This window comes from Lampetra fluviatilis, chromosome 10, assembly GCF_964198595.1.
Source record: "Lampetra fluviatilis chromosome 10, kcLamFluv1.1, whole genome shotgun sequence".
Taxonomy (NCBI): domain Eukaryota; kingdom Metazoa; phylum Chordata; class Hyperoartia; order Petromyzontiformes; family Petromyzontidae; genus Lampetra; species Lampetra fluviatilis.
In genome coordinates this window covers 3,134,711-3,150,922 of record NC_136284.1, presented here as the reverse complement: position 1 = coordinate 3,150,922, position 16,212 = coordinate 3,134,711, and the positions used below count along the sequence as shown (strand labels likewise).

General features: G+C 53.5%; 1 protein-coding gene across 6 annotated transcripts in view; it reads left to right on the top strand.

Moving 5' to 3' along the window:
- LOC144934427 (histone deacetylase 4-like) overlaps positions 1 to 16,212 on the top strand; it is a 115,973-nt gene that overhangs the window by 50,975 nt on the left and 48,786 nt on the right. For 4 of the 6 annotated variants that reach the window (XR_013637161.1, XM_078860169.1, XM_078860167.1 and 1 more), the window contains 9 exons: positions 3,120 to 3,310; positions 4,838 to 5,000; positions 5,691 to 5,808; positions 6,806 to 6,927; positions 10,616 to 10,747; positions 12,493 to 12,584; positions 12,891 to 13,001; positions 13,615 to 13,837; positions 14,424 to 14,581. Coding sequence is in view for 5 of the 6 variants with exons in the window: in XM_078860169.1 (XP_078716295.1) it covers positions 3,143 to 3,310; positions 4,838 to 5,000; positions 5,691 to 5,808; positions 6,806 to 6,927; positions 10,616 to 10,747; positions 12,493 to 12,584; positions 12,891 to 13,001; positions 13,615 to 13,837; positions 14,424 to 14,581 (1,287 nt within the window). In the remaining variant the exon portion in view is untranslated. The remainder of the gene's footprint in view (positions 1 to 3,119; positions 3,311 to 4,837; positions 5,001 to 5,690; positions 5,809 to 6,805; positions 6,928 to 10,615; positions 10,748 to 12,492; positions 12,585 to 12,890; positions 13,002 to 13,614; positions 13,838 to 14,423; positions 14,582 to 16,212) is intronic. The other 2 variants (XM_078860171.1, XM_078860170.1) reach the window with 2 other exon arrangements.

Below are 16,212 nucleotides of genomic sequence, written 5' to 3'. Positions count from 1 at the left end.
TACTTTCTCACCCAGCTGCTTGGCGATGGTCTTGTAGCCCATTCCAGCCTTGTGGAGGTCTACAATCTTGTCCCTGACATCCTTGGAGAGCTCTTTGGTCTTGGCCATGGTGGAGAGTTTGGAATCTGATTGATTGATTGCTTCTGTGAACAGGTGTCTTTTATACAGGTAACAAGCTGAGATTAGGAGCACTCCCTTTAAGAGTGTGCTCCTAATCTCAGCTCGTTACCTGTATAAAAGACAAGCTGAGATTAGGAGCACTCCCTTTAAGAGTGTGCTCCTAATCTCAGCTCGTTACCTGTATAAAAGACACCTGGGAGCCAGAAATCTTTCTGGTTGAGAGGGGGTCAAATACTTATTTCCCTCATTAAAATGCAAATCAATTTATAACGTTTTTGACATGCGTTTTTCTGGATTTTTGTTGTTGTTATTCTGTCTCTCACTGTTCAAATAAACCTACCATTAAAATTATAGACTGATCATTTCTTTGTCAGTGGGCAAACGTACAAAATCAGCAGGGGATCAAATACTTTTTTCCCTCACTGTACATCTGTGTGCGTGATCGTGTGCGTGGCCGCTGCACTGTGTGCATGCGTCGTGCATTCATTGGGAATATTGCAGTTGAAGGAGTCTTCGTACATATGCGCATTTTAATGTAACCGCAAAAAAGGACTGCACTTGTAATGTTCTTTTTACTTTTTAGCATTATTTCGGAATCCTTGTTTTACACACTATGCTCCGTAAATGTAAGTCCGCACTCGCAGTTATTCACACAGATTCTTGTTCTGCGGTTCTTTGTACGGTGCCGCGCATGCGGGTCCTGTCTTGTGTCTGTTGCGTTTGAGTTTGTGTATGTACAAAGTCCCTGAGGTGTTTATTCGTGTGTATTTCTGTTGGCGTGGCCCTTTCTGTAATTCTTAGTCTTGAAAATGTTATCCTCATTCATCGACGAGTTCTGATGCTCCACAGCAGCAGCGGCAGCAGCAGTAGCACAGACGTAAGACATGACTCTAAAGCCTTTCCATCAGCCAGGCTGGGCCTGTGTATGTACCAGTTGTGTGTGGTGGGGGGGGGGGTTGTGAGGAGATAATGAAATTGCCTAAGATGTACGGTAGATTTCGTGTTGTGTCATGTCTGGCGGTTTGAATTCTGATCATAAAAAAATAATAAAAATAAACCTATTTTCAGTGCCTGCGGGTGAGTGCGTTTGGCAGTTCAATTTTTGTGAAAAATTGCGCTATGATATTTTCCTGACAAAACTGGCCGCGCGCTCCCACACTCTGCCGGAAGGTTCCATTTCTGGCTGCGGTGCTCCACCTGTGGGGTCTGCGCGCTTCCCTTTGTCGCCCGCGGCAAAGTGCCTCTCGCCTGTAAATAACGCCGGGGTGATCGTAAAAGTTCCCCCGTATCGCACGGACCGGCTCGACGAGCCGATACGCGCACTGACGAGACGTCGCGTCGAGTTTTTCTGTAAAAATGTAAAATAGTCGTTTGGTTTTAGTTGAATAAACGTACCCCATATGTTTTGCATGTACATTTCACAATTCTTTCGAATGCCGGTCGGCAACGCACTCCCACTTCGATCTGGAGTGTTGTCAGCTACCACCTGTGAAAAGCGCAGGTACAAGGCCTGTTTCTTCATACGGCAATCACCGAATCACTCCAGTACGGAGTCGTAGTGTGTTCGCGACCGGCGTATGAAAACTGGCCCTAGCGTAAGCACAAATCCTGTTACAAGTCTCTGCGAGACACATTTAGTTGGGAAATCGTTCGTATGGCAGTGGTCGTATCACGAGATTAGGCTCGCCGGTGATGAGTTACACGACACGACATTGGCTCGTTTTCCAGGGCCCACCTGGGCTGTGTGGTGGCACCATTGTAATCCGACTTCGTTCTGAGCAAGTGAGAGCCCAATGAGATTATAGAGGCCTGCAACAAAATCACCCTGAATGCAACCAAATCGCCTTGGATCTTGGAAGCTAAGCATAGTTGAGCTTGGTTACTACCAATACGTGCATGGGGGGGGGGGGGACGCTTCCTGGGACTCCCAGGTGTTTTAATCTAGTGCCCAGGAGATACCAGTACAGCAAAGGATGTTTGGAGCCTTCTATGTTTGGTACTTTCCAGGTATTTTGTTTTCCCTCGGTAATGGAATTGTCCAAAAGTCTCTAATTCGGTACGACCGTTGTGAAAAAGTATTGAGGCTTTAACTAGGTAAAAATAGGACATTTTTCTTGGTATTATTTGATTAAGGGAGAGCGTATCAAGTCAGTGATGACTCTTAGCATTGGATGAGAGGTTCAGTCAGGATCACCCTAGGCTCAATCAGAGCCTGCTCACGGGGGCCCCAGGTGCCATGGCTCCCAGGGCAAACAGGGAATGCACCTATCTTGTCACCCAGGTTGCTGCTGCCACCCAGTGGCTCCGAGAGGCAAAAGCTTTCGCGAAAACCTTAGAGCCCTGTGTTCCCCTTCACTGCAATAGACAACAGGGGGACGTGGTGGCATCGCCGTCGGCTCGCTGTGCTATGAACCCGGACCGGGAGACTAGCGTTTGAGTCCAAACCACGGCTATCATTATTGGCAAGTGACATCCAGAATGGTCCCGGACATCCACGACACCAATCCACATTGACCAGCACAGTCCAGTGATGTGTGGTCAAACAACCTCCCATGACCGACACTGCGCGGCACAGCATTCATCCAGCAGCAGATTGACAAATGGCTGTAAATATCCTGGGCAATGGGCAGCTGTTTAAGCTACACCATCTCCTGCACCAGTCTTTGGCCTCCCCTAGGTCAACCGTGCCTTAAAAACGAGCTCGTGCTGTGAGTGTCTGGTCATCGGCACTGGGGGAGGCAAAGGCGGCCTGGCGTGGCTCCATCCACAACAACCTCATTTCTTTAGAACCACTTTTTTGCTTCGTTGTCCTTCCCTCGCACCTCCGATTAGCGCCTTTGGCTACGCACGGCGCGAAATAACTTCTACGTACAGACTCGTACGTACGCAACCGTGCGCCGGCCTTCAAAGGTGCTCGCGAACAGCACTTGCCCCGACATTCCGTTAAGGCTATGCCGGGCCGTGGGTGGGGGGGGGTGGATCTTCGTGTTTGTGCGCAGCGGAGGCACGTGCTGGCACCGAAATGGCGGCGCGCGAGGCTGGCGGCGGCGGCGACCAGCAGATGCAGGCCGAGCTGCTGGTGCTGAAGCAGCGGCAGCAGCTGCAGCAGCAGCTGCTCCTGGCCGAGTTCCACAAGCAGCAGGAGGAGCTGGCGCGGCAGCACCAGGCGCAGATTCAGCAGCACCTGCAGGTGCGGCACGGACGCCCCCCCCGAAGGGCGCCAGTTGTTTTGTGCAGTGTGTGTTTGCGAGCCGTGTGTGTTTGTCCTTGTCTTTGTAACGTATGGTGTATGTGTGCCATGGGCAACCTGTGTGTCGTGTGTGTGTGGTTTGTGTGTGTGTGTGTGCATGCCATGTGTATTGTGTGTATATGCCATGTATGGTGTCTGCGTGTGAGTGGTAGTGTCGCAGTTGGTGCTTTGCACTACGAACCCGGCGTAGAGCGGCGCGCTGAGCGGAAGTGTAGCGGTGAGCCTGGTTCGTAGTGTAGCGCGCTAACCGCTACCGGCCGTTGTGTCGGCCACCCTAACCCCTGGTGTGCTGTGCCGGTCTTCATAGGTGCTCGCTAACAGCACATGCTCGTATAGTCTGTTAAGTCTATAAGGGGGATCTTTGTTTTTGTCTTTGTGTGTGTATGACATGTGTGGTGTGTAATGTGTGTGTGTGCCATGTGTGAGGTGTTTGTGCTGCGTTGGCCGGGCATGACCAGGCATGGTGCTAGCCCCACCACCTTTTAAAGCACTGAGCTTTGAGCAACTCCGGGTGTCTTTCTATGTACATGTCTGTACGTATATGTGCTGTGTGCTCACATATTCACGTGTGTGGGTATATTAACCTTACGGCGGGAACCTGGGGTCCCGAATAAACGGAAGTCAACGTCGTAATTAATTCATTTATTTTTGGCGACCCCCGTCCCACCGCGCACATCAACGCCGCGACCCGCCTGGCGCGGATCGCTCTGTTGTTGTGTCGCCCAAGCGCAGCGGCGAGGACGAATGCGCAGAAGAAACAAAACTTTGAAACTTTGATTCGCGCATCGTGTCGAGCTCGTCGAGAGGAATAGATCGCCGTGTCATTCGCCTTCAACAGACATAAAATGACGTCGCAACGCAGTTTGTGCGAGAGCCGGGGCCTTATGGGTCCCCGGGGTCCCGCCAGAAGGTTCATATGCGAGTCAAAATGGTTATCACACTGTGCTAAGATTTTGGCAAACGATGGTTCTAATCCAAGCCATGACATGTAACAAGATTCTTCCAACTGAAGAATATCTTAATCAGGTCCGGGATTCTCCTAGGTCAGCTCAGCCTAAGCAAATGAGTACATCAGCACCTGGTGCGGTCAACATCGGTGCCCCTTAAGCCGGGTCCACATTGCGCAAATGAATCGCCTGCAACTGCTTTTCTGGCCCACATATGAGCGAATGGTTGCGCAACAATGGAAATGAAACCTAATGACACCCGCGTATTCGGGACTCTTGCGACCACGATCACAGTTGTGGAAACGTCGTATCACTGCAGCCATGAAACGCGTCGCTGCAATGCCCGGAGCAGATTGGCACCTCGAAAAGTAGCGTCCGTCTCTACCGCGGAGTGACCCGTCGTGGCAGAGACGTGCCGCTTGCGTACAAAGCGACGCCGGTTTGCGCGCAAGCGCTCGCGCCCCGGCGACCCGGCTCGACGGGATTGCCTCGCCAGCCTTTAATAGGCGCTCGCCGACAGCACAACGGGGGGCGTTCGTTTCTGTGCGTCCGCCTGCAGCAGCGGCAGGAGCTGCTGGAGCAGCAGCAGCGGCTGGAGCAGCAGCAGCGCGAGCAGGAGCTGGAGCGCCGTCGCTTGGAGCAGAAGCTCACGCAGATCAAGAACAAGCAGAAGGGTCAGGAGAGTAAGCGGAGTGCGCACACGCGCCGAGCGCTCGGTTACGGCGCACCCCCCACCCCCCACCCCCTCCACCAATCGATGCATCCGGGGGGGGGGCTGGTGTCTATATGTCCATAGTAGATGGTTTTTTGGGTTAAATCGCGTAAATGTATAAACGTGTCGTTAAACCTGCCACCACCCGACACAGCCAATCAGTGAGGTTTGTCACGTAAACAGAACATCTCAATTCGTTACTAGTACAGCAAAACCGGTGTGTTGGAGAGAAAAGCCACAACATTTACAATCTGAGTACCACATTTCGCATTTATATATTGGGGGGGGGGGTGGAGCATCTCATCCAGCAGTTGATATTAGCACGGTTGGCTACGTACGCTACATTTAGCGTACTTCCGGCTGACAAAAAGCTGTACCACTGAGGGAGAATGAAAATTATATTATACGAATGAGTGGATAAACGTGAGACCCTAAAGAATCAATAATCAAGCCGTGACTGATTCATGGCGGGTCATCAAATTGCTGGGGGTGGTCAACCATTCGCTCTTATTTTCTCTGAGAAAATAAGAACTTGCGTCGGATGCATTTCAACTTAACGAACACTCGGGCAGCATTTGGTAATTTTTGTGTGTGTTTTTTTTTATCGAAGTAAATATAGCAACGGTGTTTGCTCCTCGCTCCCCCCCCCCTTTGCGGCCAGGTGCCATGGCGAGTGTGGAGGTGAAGCAGAAGCTGCAGGAGTTTGTTCTCAACAAGAAGAAGCGGGAGGCTGGCAACCTGAACCACTCCGTCCCGCACCACCCACGCCTCTGGCACATGTACGTGGGGAGCTTCCCCCGAGTCACACGACGGAGTCGCTGCCGGGCGGTGCCGTGGCTTTCTCTCCTCTCTCCTCTCTCCCCCTCGTGCCTCTGCCCCCCCCTCCACTCCCCACCACCGCACCGCCACCTTTACGTGAACGTAGGTGTTGAGCTTTGCAAAGCGTCTGAATGGAGACGGGTGTGCACTCGTGCACTGAGACGCTGCGTTCAAGTAAAAACGGTGCCCGTGAATGTTGCCGTGTGTCCGCTCTCGTCGCCGCATCGCCGTCTCTCTTTGTCCCTTGACGCTGGATTGTTAATCCTTTACAACAACATTAACGGCGGCGTTTAAATGTTGTAAGGCAGCATTGGAAGGGGGTCGTAAGTAAGGGGGGGGGGGGTCAGGGTAGGGAAGCACGGGAGAGAGGAGATAGAGCAACACCCCGGCACAGTTCCGCAACAAAACATCTGGGGCTCAGCACCATCATCAACAACAACATCAACAACATCAACAACATCAACAACGAGCCCCGGGCGCTACACCAAGCCGAGTGTTCCCGGCCGCATTTTGCGCTCGATTGCCGTGACTTTGCGACGATCGTCCCTCGTTGGTGGCAATTCCACAGGGGTGGGGGGGGGGGGCGAGGGTCCACCCAGCGACATTACCGAGTGGTGCGCTGCCGCCCAGAACAACGCGTTCCGCTGCACAGACGCTCGCCCCCCCCCCCCCCCACTTCGCAGTGACGTCGCCAGAGTTATTTTTTGTTACACGAGCATATTTGTCGAGTATCGCTTTACGGCCTTGAAAGTGGCGTGAGCGCGTGCACTTTCCCACGCATTGTTCCTCATTACTGCTGCCGCTGTTGCCCTTGTTGTTTCTGTATGTATGCTGAACTTCTTTCGCACCAAATGTAGCCAACCATGCTAATCGGAGATGCCCTTTGCTGCTGCTGCTGCTGCTGTTCCTGTTGTTTCTGCCATTGCTGCTGCTGCTGCTGCTGTGTCTATGGCTCAGGACGGGTCACCACGGCTCACTGGACCAGAGTCTCCCTCCGCGCACCAGCCCGTCGGCACCGTACCAGCACCCAGGCCTCGGCACGTACGAGTCTCAGAGCGATTTCCCGCTGCGTAAGACCGGTGAGTGCCGCCGTACTCTCCTCAGGGGCATGGTTTTGGTGGTGGTGACACCCGGAGTGACACGTTGTGTGCACGACGTCGCTCCTCGTATCAACGGCACAACACCACACCAAGCGCCCCATAATGCAACGCGTCACTGGTGCGGCTCAGCATATTTAGGCAATTCCATTCGTAATCCCTGACCCTGGATTTTTTTTGGAAGTGTCCCTCCATTGCCCAGACGGATGGCTTCATCTTAAATCTGAACACGTTTTTTTTTTTTCCATGGTCGGTGGTCGTTCAGGAACGGCCGGGTTCTTGGTTTTATTCATTTGTTCGTTCGTTAGCGGCTCCGTGCGTGCAGCAGAGATTCCTCCACGCATCAAAGGGCGGCCGGGGATGTCGGCACCGAACGCTTGTGAACAACAGGGACACGCGACGATGGTAGCGTGGGTATATATAGAGAGATATGCAGATATGCAAGTCAGCTGGCTGTTTTGACAAAGAACAAACACACGCATGAGTGGGCACATATCACATGCGCTCGTCGCACAATGGCTCCATAGGCCACGTTTCCCTCTTGTCAAATGTTTATTTTTACGTCCAATATTCAGCAAAAGGTTGATGATTGAATTGCCCAGAATGCACCTGATATCATCGATTGAGCCTGAATATTGGTATAGGCTGTAAGAGGGCAGTGCAGCGAAATCCGAAGTTGTGCTGTCCTCTATGCTCCCACGTCAATGCTCCCCGGCTTCACCATCCACGCTGACACGTGGTAGGTTTTAGTGCGGTCAAAATGATCCCCTCCACCCGCACGGCATCCAGCAGTGGATCGACAAAAGGGGCTCGGTGAGTAGGAACACGTTCTGTCTTCTTTCGGAGCGGTGTTGTTCAAAAGGCGTGTGGATGAACCTACAGTGCCCCCTAGTGTATGCGTCAGATCTAAACCACAGACTTTATGGAAATGGGATAGTTGGTTCTGCTGTGACGCACTAATGCATGGGAATGGCTTAGTACATGGGAATGGCTTGCGAAATACAGCAGATACAGTTCTAGCCTTTGGGTTATTTTCAAATGCCACGTGAAAGAATGCATGATGTGAAATGTATGGTAATTCACAGCCCTTTTTCAATCCGATGCTCGCGCCGTGTCGGGCGTGGAGTTTGTTTGACCATACTTCACCACCCTGACCATTGCGGTTTAAGGAAAGGGTGTGTGTCCTAGACCTCTTGTAAGACGCCACTCGCCACTGATGGTAGCCACGGCCAAGAATCGAACTCGGGTCATTAGGTTCAGAGAGCAGTTCGCTCATCACTGTGCCACCAATCCACCCTACATTACATTTGTAGAATTTGCCGTGCATATTAATGCTCGCTGCCTATATATAATCAATGTCAAGTTGCTGAAAATGTCAGGTTTTTTTATTGTGTTATTGAGAGGGAAGCGGGATCATGATATTTGGCCTTCGTATCTTCAGTTCGCCTACTAAGTCATTGTGCGAGGTGTCGGAGCAACATGATGTAAAATTCGCCCCCCAACTGAAAATCGGTAAAACGCTCTCTCTGCTCTGCAGAGCAAGGGTCGTCGCCCGAAACGTAGGCCAGCTTGTGCACGTTTCGATTGCGAGGCAGCGTTAATGATGGGACGGCGGTGAGATTATTGTGTTTGTTTAAAGTCACCGAAGGAGCCACTTTACACCCCCCCCTCCCCACACTGAGCGTAATGCATCTCAGCGAACGTAAAAAGCCAAGCGAACTCTGGCTGGGCATTGCGCAACAGCTGACTGACGTAACACAAAGCCCTCTTGTGTCAGGGGGGCTTAAAGGGTCTCGTACGGTGCTGGCAAACCATTTCATTTTAAAACCTTTTATTATTATTGTTATTACTTCTCATTTAAATGATATAGAACTCAAATTTAAAATAACAAGGGCAGGACGGATCAATGTGAAAGCCATCGTGCCTTAATGCCGAGAATCGGCTAATCCTGCACAACCATTGAGTGCCGCTCAGATTGACGGCTGCAATAAAAAAAAACGTGGCGCTTTTTTAAACGAAACCAGCTGGCAGCTCGTTACGCACGGGCGGAGTCGAGGGCCCGCGGAATCCTCCGTGGGGGCCCCGAGGTAATTGCCCTTTCCCTGAAACGCTCCCCTGTTTTCCGGTCGCGGAATTATTACGAAATGGAGCGGGGATTTACAAAAAAAACGCGGGGAGCGTGCGACCGACGGAACGGATCTTAGTCGAAGTGCGCGGCCCCGGTTGGCACCGAGCATCGCGGGCGAGCATCGCTGGTGTGGGGAGGGGGATGCGGAGGAACCGCGCCAGGTCGGGTCTTACACACGGGGACGTTCACCGCGCTGGCCATCGAACAAAGACGGTCACCGCATCGCGCGGCGCTTTCAGATGCACTTCTGCGGGCGTCTGGAGCACTCTTCCTTCCGATATTAAGAAGCCACTGGGAGCTATGCACGTTTGAATCTTCTGTATTGAAAACTCATTTCGTTAGAATTGCTTTTTGTGTTTAGTATGTTGTCCTTCCCCCGCATCTACGATTGGCATTGTTGGCTACGTACGGTGCAAAAGAAGTTCAACATCCATACTTACATACATACATGCATGCTGAGTGCGGAGAGAGAGTGTTATTACCTCTTTCCCTCCCCTCCTGCCTGCCTCTCCCTTTCCCTCCCTTCCACGGTGGTTCGCTAATATCCTCACGATTCAATACGAGAACCGGTTCTGTTGTGTTACATCGTGGTGAATGGTAGTGCCTCCGGTGGCTGCATCGGTGACACGTTAACCCCATGACATTCACATCGCTAACATGAGCGTCGGTCAGGAGCCAATCGAAGTGTGCGTTGGGTTAGTGCCATGCCGTGCAAGCAGCGTGTGGCTGAATCGAGCTCCGGCGCCTTGTGTACGCACCGTTGCGTTCTCGCCCGGTGATCCGGAGCGCCGAGCTCGCATTCCCACCTTCGGCCCGGTGGCAGGAGCACCGCTCTTTTTATGCCGGCGAGCCACCACGATTAGCGACCGAGCGCCCCCACAGGGAGCGCGTCGCCAGCTCCGTGCACATTTTTGGGATGCGGAGTCCTTCAGTTGATTTTGCGGGAAGAAAAGCGTTCCCGTCACGCGTGCGGCAGATGAAAAACCGTGGATTCCGTGAAGCCAAACCCGTTCAAAGTGCGACTTGTCTCGCTGCTGCTCGTTTTGTTATGACCACGCTTCAAGGATATATTTCTTTATTTTCTTCATTTCAAAGCCTTTTTCTCATTTTAACAAAGCCCTCCTGTAAATGCAACCAATCTCCACGTTTGCCTTTGAGGGATTCTCAGGTTGTTTATGTCGGCACCAGAATTGTAAAAGATTTCATGTTTGCGTGTAATGCAGAGAGATTCCACGTAAAATCTCCGCTGAGGGCAGGACGCATTTGGGGGTTTTTCATCTGCAAGTTTTCCTTTCCCCCAAAAAAATTATGTTTATTTTGGATTCAACAAAAGGAGATGGCCATTGCCAAACGTGGCGAGTTTAGTCTAGCGCCTACATTTCTCAGTCTCTCACGAGTTTAATCATCTTCGTGTTTTCTCTTTAAAAAAAAGTTTTCCTTGAAGCCCACTGTGCCGCGCGCTCTCTCTTTCATCACCTTCATCCCAGGGTCACGTTTGACCTTTTACCCCCTGTGACCCCCCCCCCCCCGACTCCTGCACAGCATCGGAGCCCAACCTGAAGCTGCGGCACCGTCTGAGCAAGAAGGGTGCCGACCGTTTGCGGGGGAGTCCCCTACTCCGCCGGAAAGACGGGGGGCTCCCCGCCGGGAAGAAGCGACCGCACGAGGCCACCGGTGAGAGCCTCCCCGACTCAGCCCCCCAACCTGGCCACGACAGCTGCCCCCCCCCCCCTCCTCCTTGCCCCCTCCCCCGACACTTCAAATTGCGAGAGCCCCTTCTCCCCCGTTATGGCCCGTGCGTTCGCTTGCTTCCCATCCTCCCAGCAGGGGCTTTTTGCTCAGCCATCGAACAAAGACGGTCACCGCATCGCGTGGCGCTTTCAGATGCGCTTCTGCGGCCGTCTGGAACGCTCTTCCTTCCGATATTAGGGAACCACTGGAGCTACACACTTTTAAATCTATATTGACAACGCATTTCTTTAGAACTGCTTGTTGTGTTGAGTTTGTTGTCCTTCCCCCGGACCTCCGATTAGCACGGTTGGCTACGTATTGTGAAAGAAGCTCAACATACATACATACATTAAACCCTTCCTACTGCCCAGGCTGCTAATTATTAGGCCACCTTCATGATTCGGTGAATTGTTTGATTCAGAGGTTGGGATTTGACTTGACAATCGGTGCTGTTTGTTTGCCGTTGTCGTGATCGTAGACCGCTGTTTCTCAACTCCAGTCCTTGCGACCCCCTCCCTCCCTGCCACTGTTGTGCGCCCTTTTTTTATCAATGAACAATGTCTTCTATTCTCATGCAAGTGAAGCTGCCCACCATGCACTTCACGTGACGTGCCTGATGGTTGGTAATCACGGAGAGAGTTGGCTTTTTTGCGAGGACTGGATTTGAGAAATGCTGATGTATGAAGCCTCAAATGGCTGGAAGGGTTTATGTGAACCAATTCACACATAATCGATTCTCACGTGCACCATTCAATGTGGGTATGACAAGCAGCACAATCGGACTTGGATCGATTGAGTCCGTCCATACGTCCGTCCGTCCCCACACGCCCGAGGTCAGCAGAGGGCAGTGCAGCAAAACCCATTGCTGTGTCTTATCTTCTTGGTTCTTTCGGTAAAGTCACGTAGAAGGGAAATAATAAAATAATAAAAATAAACATAATAAGATACAATTCTCACGACGTTTCGGCCACAACGCAAGCAGCCGTCCTCAGGTGAAGAACAGGTCTGTCGGAAAGACTGAATGAAACACCATTGCTGTGTTGCACCGAGTTGCAAAGCGTCTGCCCCCCCTCCCCCGCCTTCACCAACCTGCTCTGACAAGCTTGGTGAAGTATGGCCAAACAACCCCAATGAACCAAGCGCACGGCATTGGGAAGGCCGTCATCCAGCAGTGGATTGCCCCGTCCAGTCGTTACATGGTTACGAGCCAGCTGGGTTTGCCCGGGCCCTGTCAGCAGAGGGGGCCACGTGCTGTGGCGTACGATGTTGAATTTGTCTGCTGCACCTCCCACACACCACAGCCGCTGATGAACACAAACATCCCCCGTATATCCCCAACAGACTTTTTGGGCAAGTGCTGTTCGCGAGCATCTATGAATGCCAGAACGGCACACGAGGGGGTGGGTGGGTGGCCAGCACCACGTCCGGCCGCCTTTGTCTCCCTAGGGGTCGATGTTTAAACATCGCACCAGGTACTCATTTGAGGCTAAGTCGACCTGTGGGAGGCCCAGGACCACTTATAAATGTCACCACAACAAATAAAACGCGCGCACAACGAGGCGCGCTCGAGCAGGCGCGCGGCACGCAACGACGGCCGTGTTTGTTGTGGCGTCCACCTTTGCCGGACGAGCACCGGGCTCCGCCACAGTTGAGACACCGACTCCCTTTTGCCTCCCCGCGTTGGGCAGAGGCCTCCATGAAGGACGCGGCGGTCAGCTCGGGACCAGACTCACCAAGCAACGGCGTGGAGAACGGCCTAGGCCCCCACGCTCCCTCCGAGGTGAGGCCGCTCACCGCCATTGCGGACGGCGATGGAGTGTGAGGGATGGATTGGATGGTGGATGGATTGCATTGTGGATGGAGTGTGTTGAGGATGGATTGCGTTGCGAGCGGATTGCATGAAAGATAAAGTGTGTGGATGGATTGCGTTGCGAATGGATTGCGTTGTGGATGGAGTGTGTTGAGGATGGATTGCATTGTGGGGGGATTGCAATACGATTGGATTGCATTGCGGATTGGGTGCGTTGATGATGGATTGTGTTGCGAGTGGATTGCATTGTGGACGAGCGACATGCCCCTCCTACAGGCGGTTGCTCCTGGTCACCGCCCTCTGAGCCGCGAGGGCTCGGGCCCTGCTCAGGAGAGCCTCTACATGTCTCCGTCTCTGCCCAACATCTCCCTGGGCCTCCCTGCCAACGTGAGACCCCCCCCCCCCCCCCCCATCTGCCGCCCTGCACTCTCGCTCCACTCCACGTTGCGTTGTGAGCCGGGGCCCCCTCTGCCTTGCGTTCTGGGCATTTGTGTTTTAATTACCCAGAAATAAATGACGATCCATGGGCTGTTTGCCCATGGATCATGATGACGATGATGATGACCTGGAGTGTTTTTTCGTCCAAGTGGGGGCAAGCAAGATGTCATTGCTGGCGTAGCTGCTCTGTTTTACTGAGGATGGAGCTGGAACTTTTGTGGCTGTGTTGACCTAATTGTGTCCATCTATGTGGCTGTGTGTATATGCACGTGTGTCTGTGTATATAGTGTATTTTGCGTGCGCTTGCGTGTATGACTGTTTCAGTGTGCCTTGTGTGTGTGCATCCATGGCCATCTGTACCTGTGCGCGTGCGCATGACTATTATTACATCAATGCATTTGAGTGTGTATATACACACCCCCTCGTGTGCCTTGCCGGCCACCATAGGTGCTCGCTAACATCACTTGCCCCAAGGAGTCTGTTAATGCTGTACGGGAAGGGTCTTTGTTGTACGTGCCCATCCGGTCACCGTCCTGCGCGCGTGCGCCTGCCGTCTCCGCAGGGCTCCGGCGCTCAGGGAGACCCCGAGGGCCAGCAGCATCTGCCCCACCACCCCTCCCAGAGCCACCACGGCCGCGTGCAGCAGCCGCTGGGCCACAGCCTCTCGCTGCCGCTGCCCTACACGGCGTCGGCCGGCGGCGACGCAGACAGGGGCGGCGCGGGGCGGCCCTCCCTGCTGCAGCAGCACCTGCTCGTGCTGGACCAGCACCGCATGCTCAACGCAGGCAAGGGCCGAGTGTGCGTGTGCGTGCACACCTGTTTCATCGTGTGTGTGTGCGGGGAGCGGTAACGCAGCGGTTAGCGTGCTGCGCTACGAACCCGGCCACCCAAATTTGATTTCCCGCTCGTGGCCAACACCAGTGACAATTATCTGAACCTAGTGTGGTGTGAAAACATCGCCACTAGGGAGACAAAGGCTGCCAGGCGTGGTGATGGCCACCCAACCCCTCGTGTGCCATGCCAGCCTTCATAGGTGCTACTCGCTAACGGCACTTGCCCAAGCAGTCTGTTCAGGCTATGTGGGGGATCTTTGTTTTCTGGGCGGTTAGTGTCACGGTTAGCGCACTTCGTTATGAACCTGGCGACCCGAGTTCGATTCCCGCTCACGGTCAACATCAGCGACAAATATATGAACTGGTCCAGGGCGCTCATCCTTACATAAGTGCAGTGCAACATCAACATTGGGGAGACAATGGGTGTGGTGTTGGCCACCTAGCGCCTCATGTGCTTTCATAGGTGCTCGCTGACAGCACTTGCCCCAACTGTCTGTTAAAGGCCACACTGGGGGGTGGGGATGTTTGCCTTTTGCAGGTGTGGGGGGTTTGCCGCTGCCCCCCCGGGGCCCGCTGCTGGGGCCCGAGAGGAACCCCTCACGGCACCGGCCCCTGAGCCGCACGCAGTCGGCGCCGCTGCCCATGCAGCCGCGCTCGCACGCCCACTTCCTGGACCGGGGCAAGCCGCTGGGCACGGTGAGCGCCGCTCTCACGTTGGGTCTTGACCCCGGGGTCAGAATTCTCGATATTATTTGAACCCCCCCAGTCGGTCGGGGTCATTCAACTTCTCTCCTGTCATGATGTTGTGAGTTAGCCTATTAGTCCTGTAGCTCAACACAGACAAGAGACGATACTAACCCGACTTTTGGAAGCATTGCGTTGATGACACTAGCCCAAATTATAACCTTTTTAGTGTTCTTGACTCTTACGGCGGCGTGGGAGTCATATTGCCGTAATTATATTTATACACTGGGGTTCCAATAATATATGTAGCGTGTTTTGATCTTCAAATTATTTGGGGTCAAAATCTCATCTCGTACTGGGACAGACGGCCAGGAAATAGTAACCACCATGTCAGATATTCAGGTACAATGGTCAGTTGGTACGACTGACCGCTGAGAAGGGGTGGTGAAATCATGTATCGTATTCTGACCCCAAGTGTGGGCGGGCACGGGTCAGAATTCTACGGGGGGTGTCAAAATACTATCTCACCCTGAGCCATCTGTGCCGGGCGTTTGTCCTGAGTGGGCGGCCTGCGGCCTGGCTATCCGCTACAAGCAGCAGTCACCGGCTGTCGTCTATGTGCCGACCGTCTGCCCGCGGCTGTCCGCCGGAGCTGTCCGCGCCGCACCCGAGATTGCGGGGCCTCGGCATCCCCCGACCCGGCCGATTCTGCGGCAGCTGCGGTCCCGGTTGGCGTGGCGGTGGGGGGCGCGGTTATTTGCGCGGCCATCCTTCGAAGCAGGAACTCGGTGCCGATCCGAAAGCGGACGGGGCGGCGACGGCCTCTTCAGAAGTGGAAACTGGAATAAAGTTTGAAAACGAGCGAACAGCCTCGGCCACCTGCGCGATCGCTATTGCGTTCTAAGCGCTCGTGTAATCCAACATCAAGACCGCTGCTGAATGCGCTGTGGGGAAATTAGCAATTCCTACCTTGACCCGCAGATTAGAAATGCAGAGCTGCGGCGTGCGCGTTGCGTGCGCATGTGGATGTTTGTCGTGTGCACGCGCTTGGTTGTTACGGCCGGTCCAGGTGCCTTTGCTCACCCGGGCATGTCAGCATGCGTGTGCGATTGCGAGTGTTTGAGTGCGTGTGCGATTGCGAGTGTTTGAGTGCGTGTGCGATTGCGAGTGTTTGAGTGCGTGTGCGATTGCGAGTGTTTGAGTGCGTGTGCGATTGCGAGTGTTTGAGTGCGTGTGCGTACACACTTGCACAGACTAATCGGCTGCCTACTCGCACCCATGCCTGTGTATTTAGATGCATGCATGCGTCTTGCGGTGTACACGGATGTCTATAAGTGTGTGTGTGCATGTTCACACCACCCGTGCATATGTAGCGCGGTGGGGAGCGCAGGCAGTGCATCTGTCTATCAACTCAGTCAATCAACCCCATAACACCTGGGTCTGTCCTGTGACCTAACAGCGAGCCTTCCACACTTCCATGCACCTGGCCTGGCAGAAGTGCCGTGGTGATGTCACCGGCGAATGGCGGCTGATGTTGATGATGTTGAGCGCGAGTGTATTGTGTGCGTGTGTGCATTCGTCTTAAGCCTCACCTTACCATATTAATAAAAAGTCTGCCGTACTTGGCCCTACCCCTCTCCAAC